The sequence below is a fragment of the Genypterus blacodes genome, unplaced genomic scaffold (assembly GCF_046128005.1).
Source record: "Genypterus blacodes isolate CSIRO-AG114 ecotype Tasmania unplaced genomic scaffold, CSIRO-AGI_Gbla_v1 ptg000129l_1, whole genome shotgun sequence".
In the NCBI taxonomy this organism is placed as follows: domain Eukaryota; kingdom Metazoa; phylum Chordata; class Actinopteri; order Ophidiiformes; family Ophidiidae; genus Genypterus; species Genypterus blacodes.
In genome coordinates this window covers 1704383-1721530 of record NW_027466931.1, presented here as the reverse complement: position 1 = coordinate 1721530, position 17148 = coordinate 1704383, and the positions used below count along the sequence as shown (strand labels likewise).

Genomic DNA, 17148 nt, shown 5'->3' with positions numbered 1-17148 from the left:
CTGTTATCAGGTAAATGTCAGTGCAAATCTGACATTTGCAGATGTCGAGTGCAGTGAAATGGCGCAGCATGGAAATCAGCTGGACTGGGACAAATACTCTTGCTCGATCTGTTTGGATGTACTTAGGTATCCCGTGACCATTCCATGTGGACACAGCTACTGCATGATCTGTATTCAAAGTGTCTGGGATGATGAAGAACAGAAGAAAACCTTCAAATGTCCTCAGTGCAGACAGAGATTCATGCCGAGGCCTGTGCTGGTGAAAAACACCATGTTAGCCGACTTAGTGGAGGACCTGAAGAAGACCGGACAAAAACGAGAAGTTGAACCGGCCAATGACTGCCATGCTGGATCTGAAGATGTGGGCTGCGATGTCTGCATTGGGACAAAGCGGAAAGCACTCAAGTCCTGTCTGCAATGTCTGGCTTCGTACTGCGAGCAACATCTCCAGCCTCATTATGAGTCGTCTGCTTTTAGAAAACACAAGCTGGTCAAAGCCTCGGAAAAGCTCCAGGAGAACCTCTGCCCCAGACATGATGAAGTAATGAAGATATTCTGTCGCACCGACAAGTGTTGCATCTGCATCCTCTGCTCCATGGATGAACATAAAGGCCACGACACAGTCTCAGCCGTAGCAGAAAGGACTGAGAGGCAAGATGATCTCGGGGCAACACGACAACAAATCCAGGAAATAATCCAGGACAAACAGAACGATGTGAAGGTGCTTCAGCAGGAGAGGGAGGAGGTCAATCGCTCTGCAGATAAATCAACACAGGAGAGCGAGAGGATCTTCACCGAGCTGATCAGTCTTCTGGAGGGCAGAAGATCCAAAGTGAAGCAGCAGATCAAATCCCAGAAGGAAGCTGACATGAGCCAGATGGAGGAGCAGCAGAAGAAGCTGGAGCAGGAGGTGAAGGAGCTGAGGAGAAAGGACACCGAGCTGGAGGAGCTCTCACACACAGAGGACCACTGCCATTTTCTGACCAAATATCTGTCCTGTCTCAGTGAATCTAAAGGCCAAGGTTCGTGCATGTCATTACTATTATTTTGTGTATGGAACAGTTATAAAGTTATGATTTCTTGATCTATAAATATGCAGTTCGATTTTATCATACATATCTGAAAGTTGAGTTGGAAGTTGGAACTAGAGCCTAGAACACCTATGTAACTGCCCCAAACATGATGGCAACCACCCAGTTATCTTTCATAAAACAATTTTTTCATGTTTTACAGAAACCAAAGGGGTGCAGAGAGACCCAGCTGGCACCAAGCCCCCTCCTCCGCAATACTTTGAGGCTGTGGCCGCGGCCGTATCAGCGCTAAGAGATCAAGTACAGAACCTCAGTGAGGAATGGACCATGATCCCTCAGACTGAGCCTAAATCACAAGCAGAGCCCAAAACCAGAGCAGAGTTCTTGAAATATTCACGCCCAATGACCCTGGATCCAAACACAGCACACAAGCGGCTGTTATTATCTGAGGGCAATAAAAGAATAACCCTTGCCAGAGAAAATACCTCACACACACTTCACCCCGACAACTTCATTCACATAACTCAGGACATGAGTACACAACATCTGCGTGGACGATGTTACTGGGAGGTGGAGAAGAAAAACAAAGTTGCTATCGCCCTAACATACAAGAACATCAGCAAATCAGGAGGCTTGAATGAGTGTGGGTTTGGTTACAATGACAAGTCCTGGGCATTACACTGTGACAAGAGTTACATATTCATGCATAACAACGACTTCACACGCGTCTCAGGTCCAATGTCTTCCCGAGTCGGAGTGTATCTGGACCACGAAGCAGGATTCCTGTCTTTCTACAGCGTCTCTGAGAGCATGACCCTTCTCCACAGAGTCAGGGTCGCGTTCACTCAGCCCATCTATGCAGGACTCGGTCTTTACGGAACCGATGGAGACGATGTTGAGCTCAAGTAGAAACATAGGATGACACAGATGCTGCCGCACACCGAATGTACGCAATTGCTTAATGCTCAATAGGCTTTAAGGAGAGGAAGCACTCAAAATGAAGAAATACCGTGCAAAATGCGTGTGTTGTTGCTGTGTAAGATGATGAAGCGTGTAAATCCTAAAATTACTTACAATTTCATAATCTAGGTTTGTTAAAATGTCAATTTATAACGATTTCCAAAACCGATTTATTGTTATTGTCGATCACAGGGATCTCTAAAAAAACAATCTACTGTTGGATGGTTTAGATTAGGCTATTAAATGGCAACTTCAACGTTTCAATCCAGTCAGTGTCATTGGAACCGATGTGCAATGAAAAGAATCGCTGAGACAATGAGGTGATGGCGTTCCTTGCGCAACTCTAAAGGTAGGGCAGAAGAACAAACAGCAGGGGCAGAGTAACACAAGTCCACTTAAGTCACGGTTCCCACTTCCTACTACCTTCTCGCCAGGAACCAACTTTTGAGGTTACCAGCCAATTCATGTTTTGTTGGGATTGAAACGATTGAAACTTAAGTTCACCAACCAGAAAGGAAAGGTTAAAGGTTGTTGTCTCTGACCATCTTTGTTTCCTGAACCAGTGGCGAATATGTGCCCTGAAAGTTTGATCATAATTTGGTTTTGGAACTAAGGTTCCAATTACAAATGAAGAAAAGGTTCATGGAAGAAGTTCTTGTGTAACTTCTAATAAATCAGAGAAACTACATAATAAAACAAGATCAACAATTATTGAAATGTTTCAAAGTTTTATTTAGATTAAAAAGTTGGAATGTTTGGTCATACATTCAAATATCTATAACAAAGCTATTTTCATAATCTCATACTCTCACACACACACCCGCTCCCGCAGGCAGCGTTACAGTCATAAGCTATTATAGACGGCACAATAAGACAAGTTTCTCTTTCTCGTGTTGCTGCTAAATAAGTCATGAGAAACATCAACTAATTGCGAGGCTCAGTCGATGAGTTTGTCAACAGCCAGTTTGTTGTTTTTGAGATGTAGTGTTTGATGAGATAAATGTGATTTAAAGTTTAGTAAGGTTAGTCCAAACCTGCTGAGAGACTTTTCCAGTTGAAATGGTGACTTTGACGCAATATCTCCAAGCTCTGCTTCATTGAAATGATTGAACACTGTCTGCTGTCAGCATGACCGTACACATCTGTAATCTGAAGGGCTGGCACATACAGCTCCAGTACTATAATACTGAAGTACAAAATTACAATTGAGTGTATTTCTTTAGTGTTGACCTACAAAGGACCTAGAAGTACGGAGAAATAACGGTTTTGTAACTTCATCTTTGTTATTACATCAGCTCACAGCTCATAGTGGAAAAGACAGAGAAAGTCCACAAAACCTGCGGCATGGCAGCATTTTGCACCGACAGATAAAAGTGCAACAGTGAGCTCAGGGCTTGTATTTTTACTATTTTCACAAACTGATGCATTATTACGTAGCGTTACTGCTCAATAGATTGGAGTGTTTATTGGAGTTTGTGCAACAAACATGTCTGGAGGAGGGGGTTAGTACTTTTTTTGAAAGCACAGGCACATTGGCCTTCATTATGACGTAATGCTGCCACTTGCTGGACAAATGGAAAACTGAGGTGACAATGCATTATTATTGGAAAAAAAACAAACATCCGAATCCATAAAACTGCACTCGGGGGCCAGCCCTAAGGTGATTTCTTGTTCCATTCGATCCACACCTATTAATTTATTCACCATTAAAGTGGTTGTGCTTTGGGATCTGACCTGGGAGTCTAATAGAGGGCAGTGGAAGGAGTCATTGGCGAGAAAGATGAAGGCGCGAAATTCCAACCAACTCCTTTACTAAAGCAACACAGGCCCACTGTGTTCTCAGTCGCCGTGACAACTGTGAGCAGGGCTGTCAACCATCGGGCAAGGTGTCAGTCCAAATAATTCTCAAGAGTTCCTGTTGGTGTTGATCCAAACTGCTAGCACAAACTAAACATCTGAGTAACAAAAAGAAAATACTACTAAAAGTGAAGCCTGTTTGGAAAATTGAAACGTTCTGTTACGTGAAACACTGGACTATACTACTTTGTCACAGCCTGTGTGTCCATGACCACTGTTGGTGACACAGACACACACACATACAACATTTTGGTTACAACACCAAACAGGCAAACTCTGGAAGCATTTTGCAGGTTCCACCGTTGGCTTGTGTCGAGATTTGTTTGTCAGAGAAGTGAAATGTAGTTTTTAGGCACAATCCCACGATTTCCGCCTACAACTCCCATAATCCACTGCTCATCCACGGACTCCACCTGAGTGACAATGTCACCGATCTACGGCAGAAAGACAAAGAGAGAGAGGGGATGTGTGAAAACTGACTACCAGCATCGCCCATCAATTACAAACAATAGTGGCCAACAAATCAATTCGTCCAAAAAAAAAAAAAAAAAAGCATTATCCTCAAAGACAAAGGCAACAAATACTTGAGCAATACCAAACAACTCCTACCTTCAGTGTCAGCTCATCCTCACTCTCTGCTGTGAAGTCAAACAGAGCCTTGGCCACGCCCTTCACTACTGGCTGCTGCTCTGGGATTGGCTGATCTGCAAACAGACAGGGGAAGTGGCAGTTAAACACACCACCTGCAAACCTGTGTGTGTGTGTGTGTGTGGGGAGACTAAGAGAAAAAAGAGGAAACAGAAAGGGAGAGAGAAAGACAAAACTAGAGAAAAGGAAGAGAGAGAATGTATGTGTGCGTGTGTTTGTGTGTGTGAGAGACAAAGAAAGAAAGGCAGAATGAAAGTGTGAAAGAAACACAGAAAGACAAAGAGAGAGACAGAGTGAAAGAGAAGGCTACAAGACTAACAGTTGGGAGACATGAAGGAAGAGGGGAAGAATAAATGAGAACGAGTGTGTGTGTGTGTTACCCTGGCAGGGCTGTGTGAAAGCAGCAGGGTAAAGCCCCTCTCGCCCTTCCAGCATTCCTCTGCTCCACTCGCTGTCGATGCGCTCGGTCACTCTGATCAGCGCCCCCTTGCGGAAGGACAGATCCTCTGCAGTCTGACCGGGAAAATCAAACAAAGCCACGACCCACTCCTCCACCGCCACAAAGCACATGACAACAATTACATACAGGGAGAAATACAGAGGAATATATATTACACACACACACACACACACACACACACACACACACACACACACACACACACACACACACACACACACACACACACACACACACACACACACACACACACACACACACACACACACACACACACACACACACACACACACACACACACACACACCTCTGAGTCTTGGTCCTGTGTGGACTTCGGAGCGGTTGAAGACAAATCCATCTCACCGCTCGTCTCCGTGGGTGTGGCCTTTGTTGTTTCTCCGGGCGAAGACGCCGGCTTAGGGAGGGGCTCCACCACCTTGGCGAAGTTCAGAGGAAAGACTCCTATTCGCCCGTGGATTTGGCCACGCCCCCAATCCTGTCCAATGAGCTCTATGAGAGCGATGACGTCGCCCTGCGAGAAGGTGAGCTCGTCGTCCTCCTCTCCCTCGTAGTCGGACAAGGCAATGCACCTGGGACCACTACACACAAATATACGTGGTGAAACATGTACATACCTCCACCAAGGCCCAAACACTCCTCCCCAATTGCCAATGAAAATGGCAGAAAATCTAATAAGGCACAAATGGGTGTGGCCTTTATGGACGGCTGTGTGTATGAATACATTTAGATCATACGACTTTGATTCTACAGTGCCGCCATCAGGCAACCAGTACCACAATCAACCAAGTAATGCTGCTAAGCCTACAGAAGTGTGTGTGGGTGTGTGTGTCTGACCTGACTGGAGCAGGGTCCGGCTGTTCTTTCTGCTCAGTAGGCAGGATGGACTACAAAACAAAAACGTACAGATTAATGGGACGCTGCAAGTTTTTTGCCTTTTGTGCTCAGTATTGAGTAGCTTCTCCCTCTACCTGGGATTCTGATAGGCCAATGCCCTCCAAGCCAGGTTTTGATTGGTTGTCCAGATCCGGGACAGGCTCTGGTTGGGTGTCCAGGTCCAGGAGACACTGGGATTGGCTGATGACGGGGGTTATCGCTGTTTGACTCGTCCCGTCACTCAATGGAGTCTCTGGGGGGGCGGGGCTTGGGTCATCCAGGACAATTAGAACTTCTTGTTTCTGAGATGTGACCAAATAAGGGAAATTACACACTTTACAGACTCAAATCTATAACATGCAGGTGTGTTCAGTTTGCTTGTCTGTACCACATAAGTGTAGAGTGGGTGTCCAGGTTTAGGGCGCGGGGGCAGGGGTGGTCCTCGCTTTAGTGTCCTCTGACCTGGTGTCTGATTGGTTGTGCTGGATGAAGGGGGGGGACCAAACTGTGGTGAAGAAGTTGGGTTGGCTGGAGTGACTGAGGGCGTGGGGCTGCTTTTAGAAGGAGGAGAAGTCTGTTTAGCCGCAGGAGAGGGTGATACAGTTAAGGCCGGGGGAGGCGGTCGGCCAGGAGTGGATTTGATTGGTGGAGGCCGAAGGGGGAGGAGCTTCACTCCTGATGGCCTTAAGAGAAGAGACAAAGATGGAAACGGTGTAATGAAAGAGCACATTCCCACCATTCCAGTCTGGAAATCAGAGAAGCATCCTAATTCCTATTTAATAATATTTCATTAAACCTCTTACCGTGGAGGCAGAGGAGGGTCTGAGGCGTTGGGGTTGGTGCTGCTGGTTTCCTCCTTTGTTTGGACCACAGGGACCTTTCTCAGAGCTGGAGCTGGAGTCGGCGTAAGTGTCTGAGGTTTGGGGGCTATGGTCAGTCCCGGGGGTTTGGAGGCTGTGACCGGGGCGGGAGAAGGAGGTTTCAATGGGACTGGGGATGGATCTTGGGGTGTCGGTGAGGCCCTGGTGGGTTTGGATACCAGAGCTGGAGCTTGAGGTGGAGAGCAGACGTAAAAACAGTGATACATCTACATATACCAGCCAAATATCCTTATCAAACAGTAAAGGTTCCAAATAACATATACGTCAAATATCAATGTCAAGAGAGGGCGGACAAAAATGTACATAAAAGTGTTCAGCTGAGCATTTTGTTAACTAAAACTCCATTTGCAGTTGTGTTTACTTTGGAAATGCCTTCATAAGAACTTCATCAATTACATCCTTGGCTAATCCAAGTTCAAATAGCTATGAATGAAGTGGAAATGTGTGCATTGTGGGAAACATGTGTGCTGTATAATGGATCTCTGTGCACAGAATAATTTACACTCTCTCTCTCACACACATACACACACACTAATTCAAGTCACACCACAAACAAGCTAGCTATTTTCTGCTAACACAATTACAGCATTTTTCTTTCATAAGGTTTGGGTTGTACGACAACACTCTCTCACACACACACACACACGCAGCATCCAAATCACTCCTTTGCATGTTTGTCATGCATAACAAGCTTGCAGGATTTGTCTCTCTAAGCTCTCAAACGCTTCATTGTATTGCAGCCACATCCAGCTTACATGACGACACACACACACACACACACACACACACACACACACACACACACACACACACACACACACACACACACACACACACACACACACACACACACACACACACACACACACACACACACACACACACACACACACACACACACACACACACACACACACACACACACACACACACACACACACACACACACACACACACACACACACACACACACGACCTCACCGCTCGCTCGGCGTGAGTCTCTAGTCAGTGCTGGTGGTTTGTTGGGAATGACTGGACGTCCACTCGCTTTTACTGAAAAACAAAGTTACAGGTCCATCATCACTCCTTCAACTTGAGTCAGAATCATCAGGGTCAAAACTTTTCAGTCAAATAAACACCCTCTTCCTCCGAAGCCTCGAGTCTGTTGCCACTGATATCTTTGCGTTTTTCTGCCACAGCGAGCGGAGACGCCGGCTGGTTGTTGGTTGTGTGGTGACAATGGGGGGTCTGTGCAGCCGCCAGAAACACCGACGTCACTGCCCAACGCACAAAGGCTTCATGGGAAACACGGGGCAGTGCTGTCGACACTGGACCAAAGCTCAAAATCTATACCTTGGTCAATAGCGTGGAAGTGAAATTACATTTGTTTTGAGGAGATTGAGGATAGAGTTCCTTCACTCAGCTCACCCTAACCCTCTACCCCTAACCCTGTTATCAACAGCTCAGCTAACAAAGACATGATTCATTTAAGTTTGAATGCTCTTAGAAGAAAACAAGCTAAAGCTGCAGACGGCCCAAGCATTTGATTGTTAGGGTCTAAGAGAAGGAGACATATAACAATAGAAGGGATCACCATGCTAGGTTCATCCCACAATAATCACTGACTGACAATACGTTATCAAAACATTATTATTATTAATTCCCAGAGGTTCTTGATTGTGGAGAGCCTGCTCCGTGTTTACTCCCCATCTTCATCTTTACTCACCAGTCTGGTCTGCAGTGTCCTGTGTCTCCGTTTCGGCTCGGCTCCTGCTGCTTCCGGCGCTGCAGACCTCCATGGAGGATCTCCGGAGCGGAGCCGAGGCAGCGGGCCCGGCCACGCCGCTCTTATCCTGGGGCGAGGCTCCCATGCTGGCCCTGGGTGCAACCGGAGGTCTGGGTGGGGGTTTGGGGTTGACTGGGGAGGGGGTCTCCAGGGCGATGGAAGGGGTGACTTTGGGTGGAGGGGGCCTGGGGGCAGGGATGGGTGCAGAGGCAGCAGGGGGCGGGGCTGTAGACTGGGGGGTTTCTGAAACAGATGGGGGCTTTGGGGTAATTAAGGGTGTTTCTGTGTTTTTGTAGGGTGGGGGTCCTGATGCAGGGGCAGATTTTGGGATACAGGAAGGTTCAGTAGCAGTTTGGGGTTGAGGGTTTGGATCTGCAGGAGGGGGCTCGGGTGTTATTAGAGCATTGGTGCAGCCCGAGTCTGTCGCTGCTGCTGTCAAGCCTCCGTCTTCCCAGAAACCTTTGTTGGACGGTTTGGGGGCTTGAGGAAATGTTTTTGGCTTTGGGGCAACAGTGGGCGGGGCTGGTTTTGCCGGTTGCCCCTGAAGACGTGGGCGTGGCCGAGGTTCAGGTCTCTGTGTGACCGCAAACTCTTCCACAGTTCCCTGGTCTCCGCAGCTGCTCTCGGTCACCTGCTGCTGCTGCTGTTCGAAAGCCTGTATTCTTGCTTTCAACGTCGCCATTTCTTCCTCGTTCAATTCCTCGTCGTCCTCCTCGCCCTCCGATTGGCTGAGCCCGCCGCTGTCACTATAGTGATCAGGGAAGCCCCAGTCGTCAGAGCTGAATGCTTCCAGAAGCTCCTGCAGGTACTTCCCCTCAGTTACTTCCTTGTTAGCAGCGTCCCTTCCTGCACAGGCGGCTAGGGTGGCCAAACCGTCCTCGCGGAGTTTCACCAGGGTCTGAACTTTGACCTCACAGGCAATTGGCTGCGAATTGGCCTTTGAGCGGGGACGCGGCCTGGGGCGCTGCAACAAGTTGTGAGGGGAAGGGTTAGAAGAAGCAGTCAGAGACGGCTTCCAGTCTTCAGTTTGAGCAGCAGAGGTTGAGGTCATAGGTGAAAAAGGGTCAGTGGGGTCACACTGTGTGTGTATGGTGGCGTGTGTGTCTGCCTCAAGGTGTGTGTTCGGGTTCAAACTGTCACTGTCGAGGAAGGCGAGTGTTGATTGGCTGGCGGTGACGGTGATGTCATCAGTGTCAGATTGTTTGGGAGTGCATGGGAGAGGCGGCCGTGGAGGTCTCACTGGTCTCCTCACTGTGTACACACACACACACACACACACACACACACACACACACACACACACACACACACACACACACACACACACACACACACACACACACACACACACACACACACACACACACACACACACACACACACACACACACACACACACACACACACACACACACACACACACACACACACACACGTTGAGACAATGATTTTGGACAGAGGATTAAGCTGGAATTCCTGACATAATATATATTTATGAACAAGCAGCGTCTCACCTTGTGCGTCTTGGGGGTCAGGGGAGGAGCCTGGGTCAGTCTGCGTGGCAATGGTTGTCTTGGAAACCGACAGCACTGAAGAAGCACGGGGGGAAGAAGGAAGGAGAACCTGCTCCTGCGTCTTCTCCCTGATCACCTCCTCGTATGACGGAGGAGGCTGAGGAGAGAAGCGTTCTGCTGTTTACTTCAATGAAACAGATGGACAGCAGACAGAGGGTCAGACAGACAGACACAGTACCTGTACAGACGGAGGGATGGTGGAGCCCCAGATCTGTGCAGCAGGAGGAGGCGGAGGAGGGAAGCCCCCGGAAGCGCCAGGGAACCAGGATGTGGCGCTCAGAGGTTCTGCTGACAGGATGGTTATCTCTGGTCGCCTAGAAACAAATCAAAGTAAAAGAAAGTCAAAGTGTATTAACACAAAACTGTACAAACAACTGGGGTCCTGCAGTTTGCCGTGTTGTGTGTCGGAAATGTGTAACAGCAGGGATCGTTAAAGTATGATGTAATAGTTTGATCTGTGATCCGTGCTCTGCCAGTTTAAGATGAGAGGATAGTTGCATTCTGACAGAAATGTGTCTTACCTCCTGTCTCTCTCTCTGTCTCTGTCACGCTCTCTGTCTCGCTCTCTGTCTCTCTCGCGCTCTCTCTCTCGGTCTCTCGACGTCTCAGAAAGCGAGGTCGACCTGGTGGAGGCTGACAAAACACATCTAAAGATCACACGGGGAACAGAGAAGCTTCGAAGCCGATGCAAATGCTGAAAGGTTTAATGATTTCACATTTCAAATGAAGGGAGAACATCCCCACTGGGGGTTAAAACACAAACGGTTACAGTCTGGACTCAACAGTCGCTGCTCTCCCCTCAACGCTGGCACATTTCTTTCCGCAGATCTGACCGTATTGGAAATGTGGAATAAGCATCTGCCTTAATCCACCAAAAGGTCAAACCCGCTGCTTTTCCGGGCCGGAATTTAGGAAACCAAAGTGCGGCTTCACACCTATGATTTCAGCCTGACGTAGTGTTTCCACCCCGAACTGAGCTGAACCTCTTCTTCATTACTGAGCGAGACGAGAAGAACAGCGACAAATGCTTGAACGAGGGGAGGAGAAGAAAAGCGGTATACTCACTTCTCTTGATGGCAGCTCTGATGGACGAGAGAGGTCCCTGGCTGCAGAGAGAGAGAACAACAAAAAGGAAAATATGAGTCACTCTTACTTCGCTGCCATTTCTCTACCAAGCAACAGGCGCAGCTCGCTCTTCCCACCCAGTCGTTAGTTTTGGTGAGCGACTCGTGTTTTTGGCCTTGTATGGTCACTTTCAAGTTTACTACTTCGCCTTCTTCTGATCATTCACGAGACTTAAGTCAAGTCAAAATGTACGATCTGCATAGAACAAATGTCAACTGTGCACAGTTTGGTTTCAATGGTAAATGTGATCCTTTAAGCTGTTAACGTTTCACAGCTTAACAACAAAGCAGTGACATCTGACATTGATGACAACCACGGAAACCACACAGACAACACAGGAAGTGTCCTTGTTCACATCCTGTGAAAAGGTAGTGAAACACCCTGGAATCAGTCTATGAAAGATTGTGCGCGCGTGTGTGTGTGTGTGTGTAAGCTTTCCCCTGTTTTGCTCACTTACTGTCCCAACAACCTTGGCCCTGAACACACACACAAAAAGCACATTCACACAAAAAGCACATAGATGCATGTGACGAACACACACATTATGGATGCTCGATTGCTCCTGGCAACAAGTAGCGACCCCCCCCACCCCAGGGCACCGACCTCTGCGTGCCTCTAACTGGATGACGTCAGACAAAGACCACGTCAACTTGCTTAAGCAAATCTTTCAATAATTTCTATAAGTTAACCTATAACCTACTTCAATGTCTACTTCCTGTTGACATTTTCTCAGCTTTGCAAACATTTGACACTACAGCTTTGTCTAGAGGAAAAAGTCTGAGGACTTCCCCGTGTGCTTCCAGTATACATATGGAAGATTCCCTGATCTTTCCCAACTTGCAAAAAGTGTTTATTGAGTTCCCAGTCTTCACCTGCCTGGTCGGATGCATTTGCATGTACACACTGCAGCTGCAGGCCTGATGGGAAAGCCTGAATTTCAGCCAAAACCCTTCTCATTGGCTGGAAATCTGTTGCTAGGCAGGCTAGAAAAGAATGAAAGCCAGACTCTGCATACTTTGTCGTTTTGTTGTTGGTCCTGATTCTTTTTGTCTCCATCGTTCTTGTTCTCTCTCTTTTTTGTTGTCTTTCAAGTTTTTCCTTCCGTGTTTCTTTATTTCGGAATGTCTCCCTCGCGTCCTCTCTCTATCCCTTCAGCCGTCAAGCTGCTAACCATGAACAGGCAAACATGACTCACCCTGACACACACACACACAAACTTCAAAGCCAAAAAAGTGTTGGCAAAAGCTGCATTTCTCTCAGTCACTTACTAACTTACAAAAACCTCTGATTGGTTGAATGCTGATGGGTGAGGTTTGGTCTTTTATGGAGGAACTGGACTCAGCGGCCCTCACATCAGTTGTCGTTTACCTGGACAACAACCCACAGGGCCGACAGCCTATAAATCACGGGTGTGCTCGCAGGCCCAATGTAAAGGGCTGCCACAGATTCTGCCTTGGTGGCGCTGCCCCCGGTGGCCAGAATGTGTGTGAGCGCACCCAGTTGAACTCAAGACGAGCTCTGGCAGCATAAACCCCAGAACAACAATACGAGGACGGTGGCCTTGTGTGTGTGTGTGTGTGTGTGTGTGTGTGTGTGTGTGTGTGTGTGTGTGTGTGTGTGTGTGTGTGTGTGTGTGTGTGTGTGTGTGTGTGAGTGAGACACTTAACTCTTCATGTGGTCTTTTTAGGTGAAATACACTCGAGTACACTGAGGCTATGTTTCCCTCATAAACACACACACACATACACTCTTCAACCCTCAGTCTCAGGCAGTTGCTATGCCGACCAGCTAACAGCCAAAATACTTTCAAGAGTGTGTCAAGCCCATACCAAAGAGGGGGAAAAGAAGTCCCTGCGAGAGAAAGTAGTCCCAAACTTCACCTTAACTGTGACTGTGACTGTGACTCAACTCTGGATTCCACTGCAAACACGAAACTCTCTGCACAGGTAGGACGAGTCAAACTCTCACGTCTTCACATAACTCCCTTATCTCCCTTCGGTGAACTGCCAGGGTGAGATGAAGAGGGCGAGGGAGGTGAAGAGCATAAATGACTCACCTGTGACGGTGCTCTGGTTTTCGTCGGTCAGATCGAGCTGGAGAGAGAGAGAGAGAGAGAGAGAGAGGTAGAAAAAAAGAGAGGACATATATAGGAGAGACAGCAAAAGAGATAGATAAGCCAAAAGGACAGAATGAAGAGAGAAAGAAGGGGTGATAGAGAAAGAAAGGAGAGGGAAAGAAGTAGAAAAGGGACAGGGAACAAGACAGAGAGAGATTGACAGAAAATAGGGATATACAAAGAAAGACAAGGTGAAAGGAGAGGGATGAGATATAGATTAAGGACGTGACAGAGATGTAAAAAAGTGCGTGAGAGAGGACAGACAGGCAGACAGGACCAGTAACAAAGGGGGGCAGAAAAAAAGAGAATGTGGGAGAGAGAGGAGGGGCAGAAAGAAGAAGCGGAATGAGAGGGGACAGGAAAACAAAGAAACACCAGACAGAAAGAGAAAAGGAGAGAGTTAAGACAGAGAGCAAGCAAGAGACAGAGAAGCCAAAAGGAGAGACGGATGAAAGGGCACAGCGGAGAGAGACAGAGGGGTAGGAACGTGAGTGAGTGAGACAGGAAAGACAGGGAGAGAGAGACACAAAAGAGAGGCACAGAAAAAAAGTGATACACAGAAAGAGACAACAGGAGAGAGAGAGAGAGAGAGAGAGAAAGCGAGAGAGAGTGAGAGAGAGAGAAAGTGACAGGGAATAAAGACAGAAAGACATAATTAACTAGCAGCTCCAGTTTATCTTATTCACAAACAGGTCAACAATAATCCTAATTGTGTCAGTGTTCGGAGGAAAAGTGCGCCACCCACAGGAAGTCAAACTGTACCAACAACAAAGTCCAAGAGGAGGACATCACAGCAGAAGACGACAGCGTCATCAGCAGAGAGTGTTTCTCATTGTGCTGAGGACAGATGGAAAGGAGACGGAAAAGCAGCAGTTTCTCTCTCTAAGGGTGAAGCTCTGTGTGTGTGTGTGTGTGTGTGTGTGTGTGCCTTCTTATCCCATACCTTCTCTTCACATACCAAATTGAAAACCAGGTCAGCTCATTTTGCTGCAACGTCCAGAGTGTCGGACAGAGACGATAACAATCCTTCTTTCGTCCTCTCTTTCCCTTTACTATTCTACAGTTTTCCCTTTCATTGGATCTTTCCTCTTCCTCTTCTTTCTCTATCTCTCGCTCTCCGTCTCCCTAAAGCTCTGACGGGACAACTCTGTCCAACTCCGTCCAGCTTCCCAATTGGCAAGCCAGACCGCGGCATCCAGGAAGTGAGGCTCCGATTGGCCAATGCGGCGTTCTGCTGGCGTCATCGGGAGTTTTAACACTTCCAGATGTTTCTCCTGCAGGGCAGATGAACACCACAGCAAAATTCTGCAATTAGAGCTTCCTGTTTTCTCATCTGGGACCCAGGGGTGAAAGGTCAAAGTTTGGAGCTGGAACAGCTGGAGGAAACTCTATGTGTCTCTAACTTTGTGTAACTTTTGTAGTGGTGAGATTTGATTGGTCTTTCAACTCTGTAACCTGATGATGTCAACATGGTACACGTCAGTTTTGGATGAATTCTCTGACAATTGAGTTTCATTACACAACAGCTGACTCAGATTGGGACCAACGTGCACAGCCACATACTGTGTGTGTACTAACATGTCTAATCTGCTCCGGGGTACGAACAGAGCCAAGTGCTTCGCCTTGTTTTCGTCTTTGGATGGGATTAAAAAGGGGCGCCACCGAGAGAGATAGAGAGAGAGAGAAAGAGAGAGCGAGAGAGAGAGAGAGAAACAGAGACCAAGAGAGACAGAGAAAGACACATGACACATTAAACTAATGGCTATTAGTCTTGGCACAACATTGTCTCATTACTGTTAACTTGGCATTTATGTGTGTGTGTGTGTGTATAATGTATGTGAATGTGTCTTTGAGCGAGTATCTAGGCATGTGTGTGTGAACTTTGTCTTAAACGGTGTCATCACGTGTTCACATACTCAAACTATTATGTAGGGCTTTCAGTTCAAGCACGTGTACTTACCTACACACACTTTGAATAGTGTCTTATCGGTAGTTAAATATGCCAATGTGTGTGTGTGTGTGTGTGTGTGTTCAGGGTAAATAGATGTCAACATCGAATTGCTTTATCGGGCACAAAACGTAACAAATTTCAGCAGATTTCAAACAAATCTTTCACATTTTCCTCTGCTTTAGGAAATGTTTACTTCACTGTCTAGTGCAAACGAACTCTCGCCACTAACAGGCGTCACAAACACTCCAAATAGCGACGAAGTTCAACAAAACTCCCTCGTTTGTTGTGCTTCTTCTATAAGCGAACATCATCTTCCACTGCACTTGAACGCGTGATGGCCATGACTAAAGCATTGAAAGCACATTGTCGCTTATAGTTTCGGGTTAAATCTGCACACACAGCTGAGCAAACTAAGAAATGTGTTCGTCCTGTGATACATTTTACGGGGACTCAAAAAAAACAACACATTACTGCGAGTCACAGAAGCAATATCATAGATCATAGAGAGCATATAAACAATGAAAAAACACAATATAAACTTAAGACTGACATAAAACGTTGATACACTACCGACTTGACAGGGTTAGCCTATATGTTGGGCTGTTTTGTGGGCCAAATTGACAGAAATTGCGACATATATTCCGTATATTCGGTGACAACCTGATTTTACGTCCTGAAACAATGTATCGAATCGATATCAGGCGGACACACATCCGGATAGATGAGAGATAAGTCAATATTTAGCCATTTTACCTCCGGAGGCGTTTGGCTGCCGCCTCACCACTTGCTCCCGGCTTTCCCTCACGTTTTCTTCCTCCTCGTCCGTCCGAGCTTCTGCCATTTCTCTGCTGCTCCTCCTTTCCCTTTACCACCCTTTCTTTCTTCTCCCTCCTTTCTCTGTCTGGGATAAATAAATAAAAATGGAGTTTGTTGTTCAGGACACAAATAGCGGCAGCAGCAGCGACATCGTTCCTCCTGACTGTTTCGGCCGCTAAATTCCACCAGAAACTCGGTGTAACTTCTCCCAAACACCGTCAACTTTGAACCGAATCCCTCCCCGGGGTTCGTTACAGGCACCTGCTCGGTGTCCCGGTGCCGCGGAGGCGTTACAGCCGTGAAAGAGTGTTTAAAAGTTGCTGTTTCGTGGAGACAATGCCAGTGTTTGTGTTTGGTTTCGCTCGGACATTTTATCTTCCCTGGTTCCTCGGCGTGACGTCACGGACACGGAAGAATGGGATGAGTGGAGAAGTCAATACAAACACGGAGAAAGGAATACACAAACAAATACGAGTTTTTTTTCGCTATTTTTAATTTTCAGATGTAAAACAGGTGTATCCAATAGCTCCATGTTGCTTTGCTTTATTATTAATTAGAAGTAGAACGCAGCCGCAATGGGTGTTAATATAAGATGAAAGTTTATTATCCCGAAGGAAATTATCTTATCTCAGCTCTTATCTCTTATCTCACCAGTGTGACAAATGACAATATTGTATATAAATGTCAATATATATATATATATATATGTCAAGGAACCAAATTCCTTAATAGAGGAAAAATACGAGATAAGATAATAAATGAAAGAGGGAGACATTTCTTAAACTTCAAATGAAAGACATAAAAGTTGAAGAAAAAAAATGAAAATGTCAATACTTAACATAATGTAGTTGTTTAAGTAATACCAATGTAGCAGTAGGGGGCGCTCTATTGCATAGAATGTTTAAGTAACCTTCCCAGGTGATTCGACATATTCACCTTTTATAATTGGCTGGGGTATGAAAAGCAGAAGAGGGGCGTGGCCACAGAGAAAGAGAGAGGGGCGAAGACGAAGGGGTGTTCAAGCTCATCACCGTTGCTTTCTTACTTTG

The 17148-nt window shown here is 46.7% G+C and overlaps 2 protein-coding genes across 2 annotated transcripts; one reads left to right on the top strand and one right to left on the bottom strand.

Moving 5' to 3' along the window:
* The first annotated feature begins 30 nt into the window (after positions 1–30).
* LOC143010557 (tripartite motif-containing protein 16-like) lies at positions 31–2691 on the top strand. The gene is made up of 2 exons (XM_076162931.1): positions 31–1022; positions 1234–2691. Exons 1-2 carry the CDS (start codon positions 59–61, stop codon positions 1938–1940), a joined length of 1671 nt encoding a protein of 556 aa, XP_076019046.1. The 5' UTR covers positions 31–58; the 3' UTR covers positions 1941–2691.
* Positions 2692–2699: 8 nt separating this feature from the next.
* On the bottom strand, positions 2700–16492 carry LOC143010555 (uncharacterized). Its single transcript, XM_076162927.1, has 16 exons — positions 16037–16492; positions 13273–13309; positions 11157–11197; positions 10613–10724; positions 10270–10405; positions 10032–10188; positions 8458–9768; positions 7713–7784; positions 6654–6900; positions 6239–6533; positions 5946–6152; positions 5812–5861; positions 5264–5555; positions 4877–5045; positions 4458–4552; positions 2700–4282 (listed from the first exon to the last, which is right to left on the bottom strand). The coding sequence occupies exons 1-16, from the start codon at positions 16122–16124 to the stop codon at positions 4175–4177; spliced, it is 3417 nt and encodes a 1138-aa protein (XP_076019042.1). The 5' UTR covers positions 16125–16492; the 3' UTR covers positions 2700–4174.
* Between the last annotated feature and the right edge of the window lie 656 nt (positions 16493–17148).

What these genes read in the sequence shown, in the direction of transcription:
- LOC143010557 (XM_076162931.1), top strand. Translation starts at nt 59, where the DNA reads ATGGCGCAGCATGGAAATCAGCTGGACTGGGACAAATACTCTTGCTCG. An exon ending in CAGTGAATCTAAAGGCCAAG is followed by an intron (nt 1,023 to 1,233) that starts GTTCGTGCATGT and finishes CATGTTTTACAG; the next exon opens with AAACCAAAGGGGTGCAGAGA.
- LOC143010555 (XM_076162927.1), bottom strand. Translation starts at nt 16,124, where the DNA reads ATGGCAGAAGCTCGGACGGACGAGGAGGAAGAAAACGTGAGGGAAAGC. An exon ending in CCATCCCTCCGTCTGTACAG is followed by an intron (nt 10,189 to 10,269) that starts GTACTGTGTCTG and finishes TTCTCTCCTCAG; the next exon opens with CCTCCTCCGTCATACGAGGA. An exon ending in AGACTCACGCCGAGCGAGCG is followed by an intron (nt 6,901 to 7,712) that starts GTGAGGTCGTGT and finishes CTCCACCTCAAG; the next exon opens with CTCCAGCTCTGGTATCCAAA.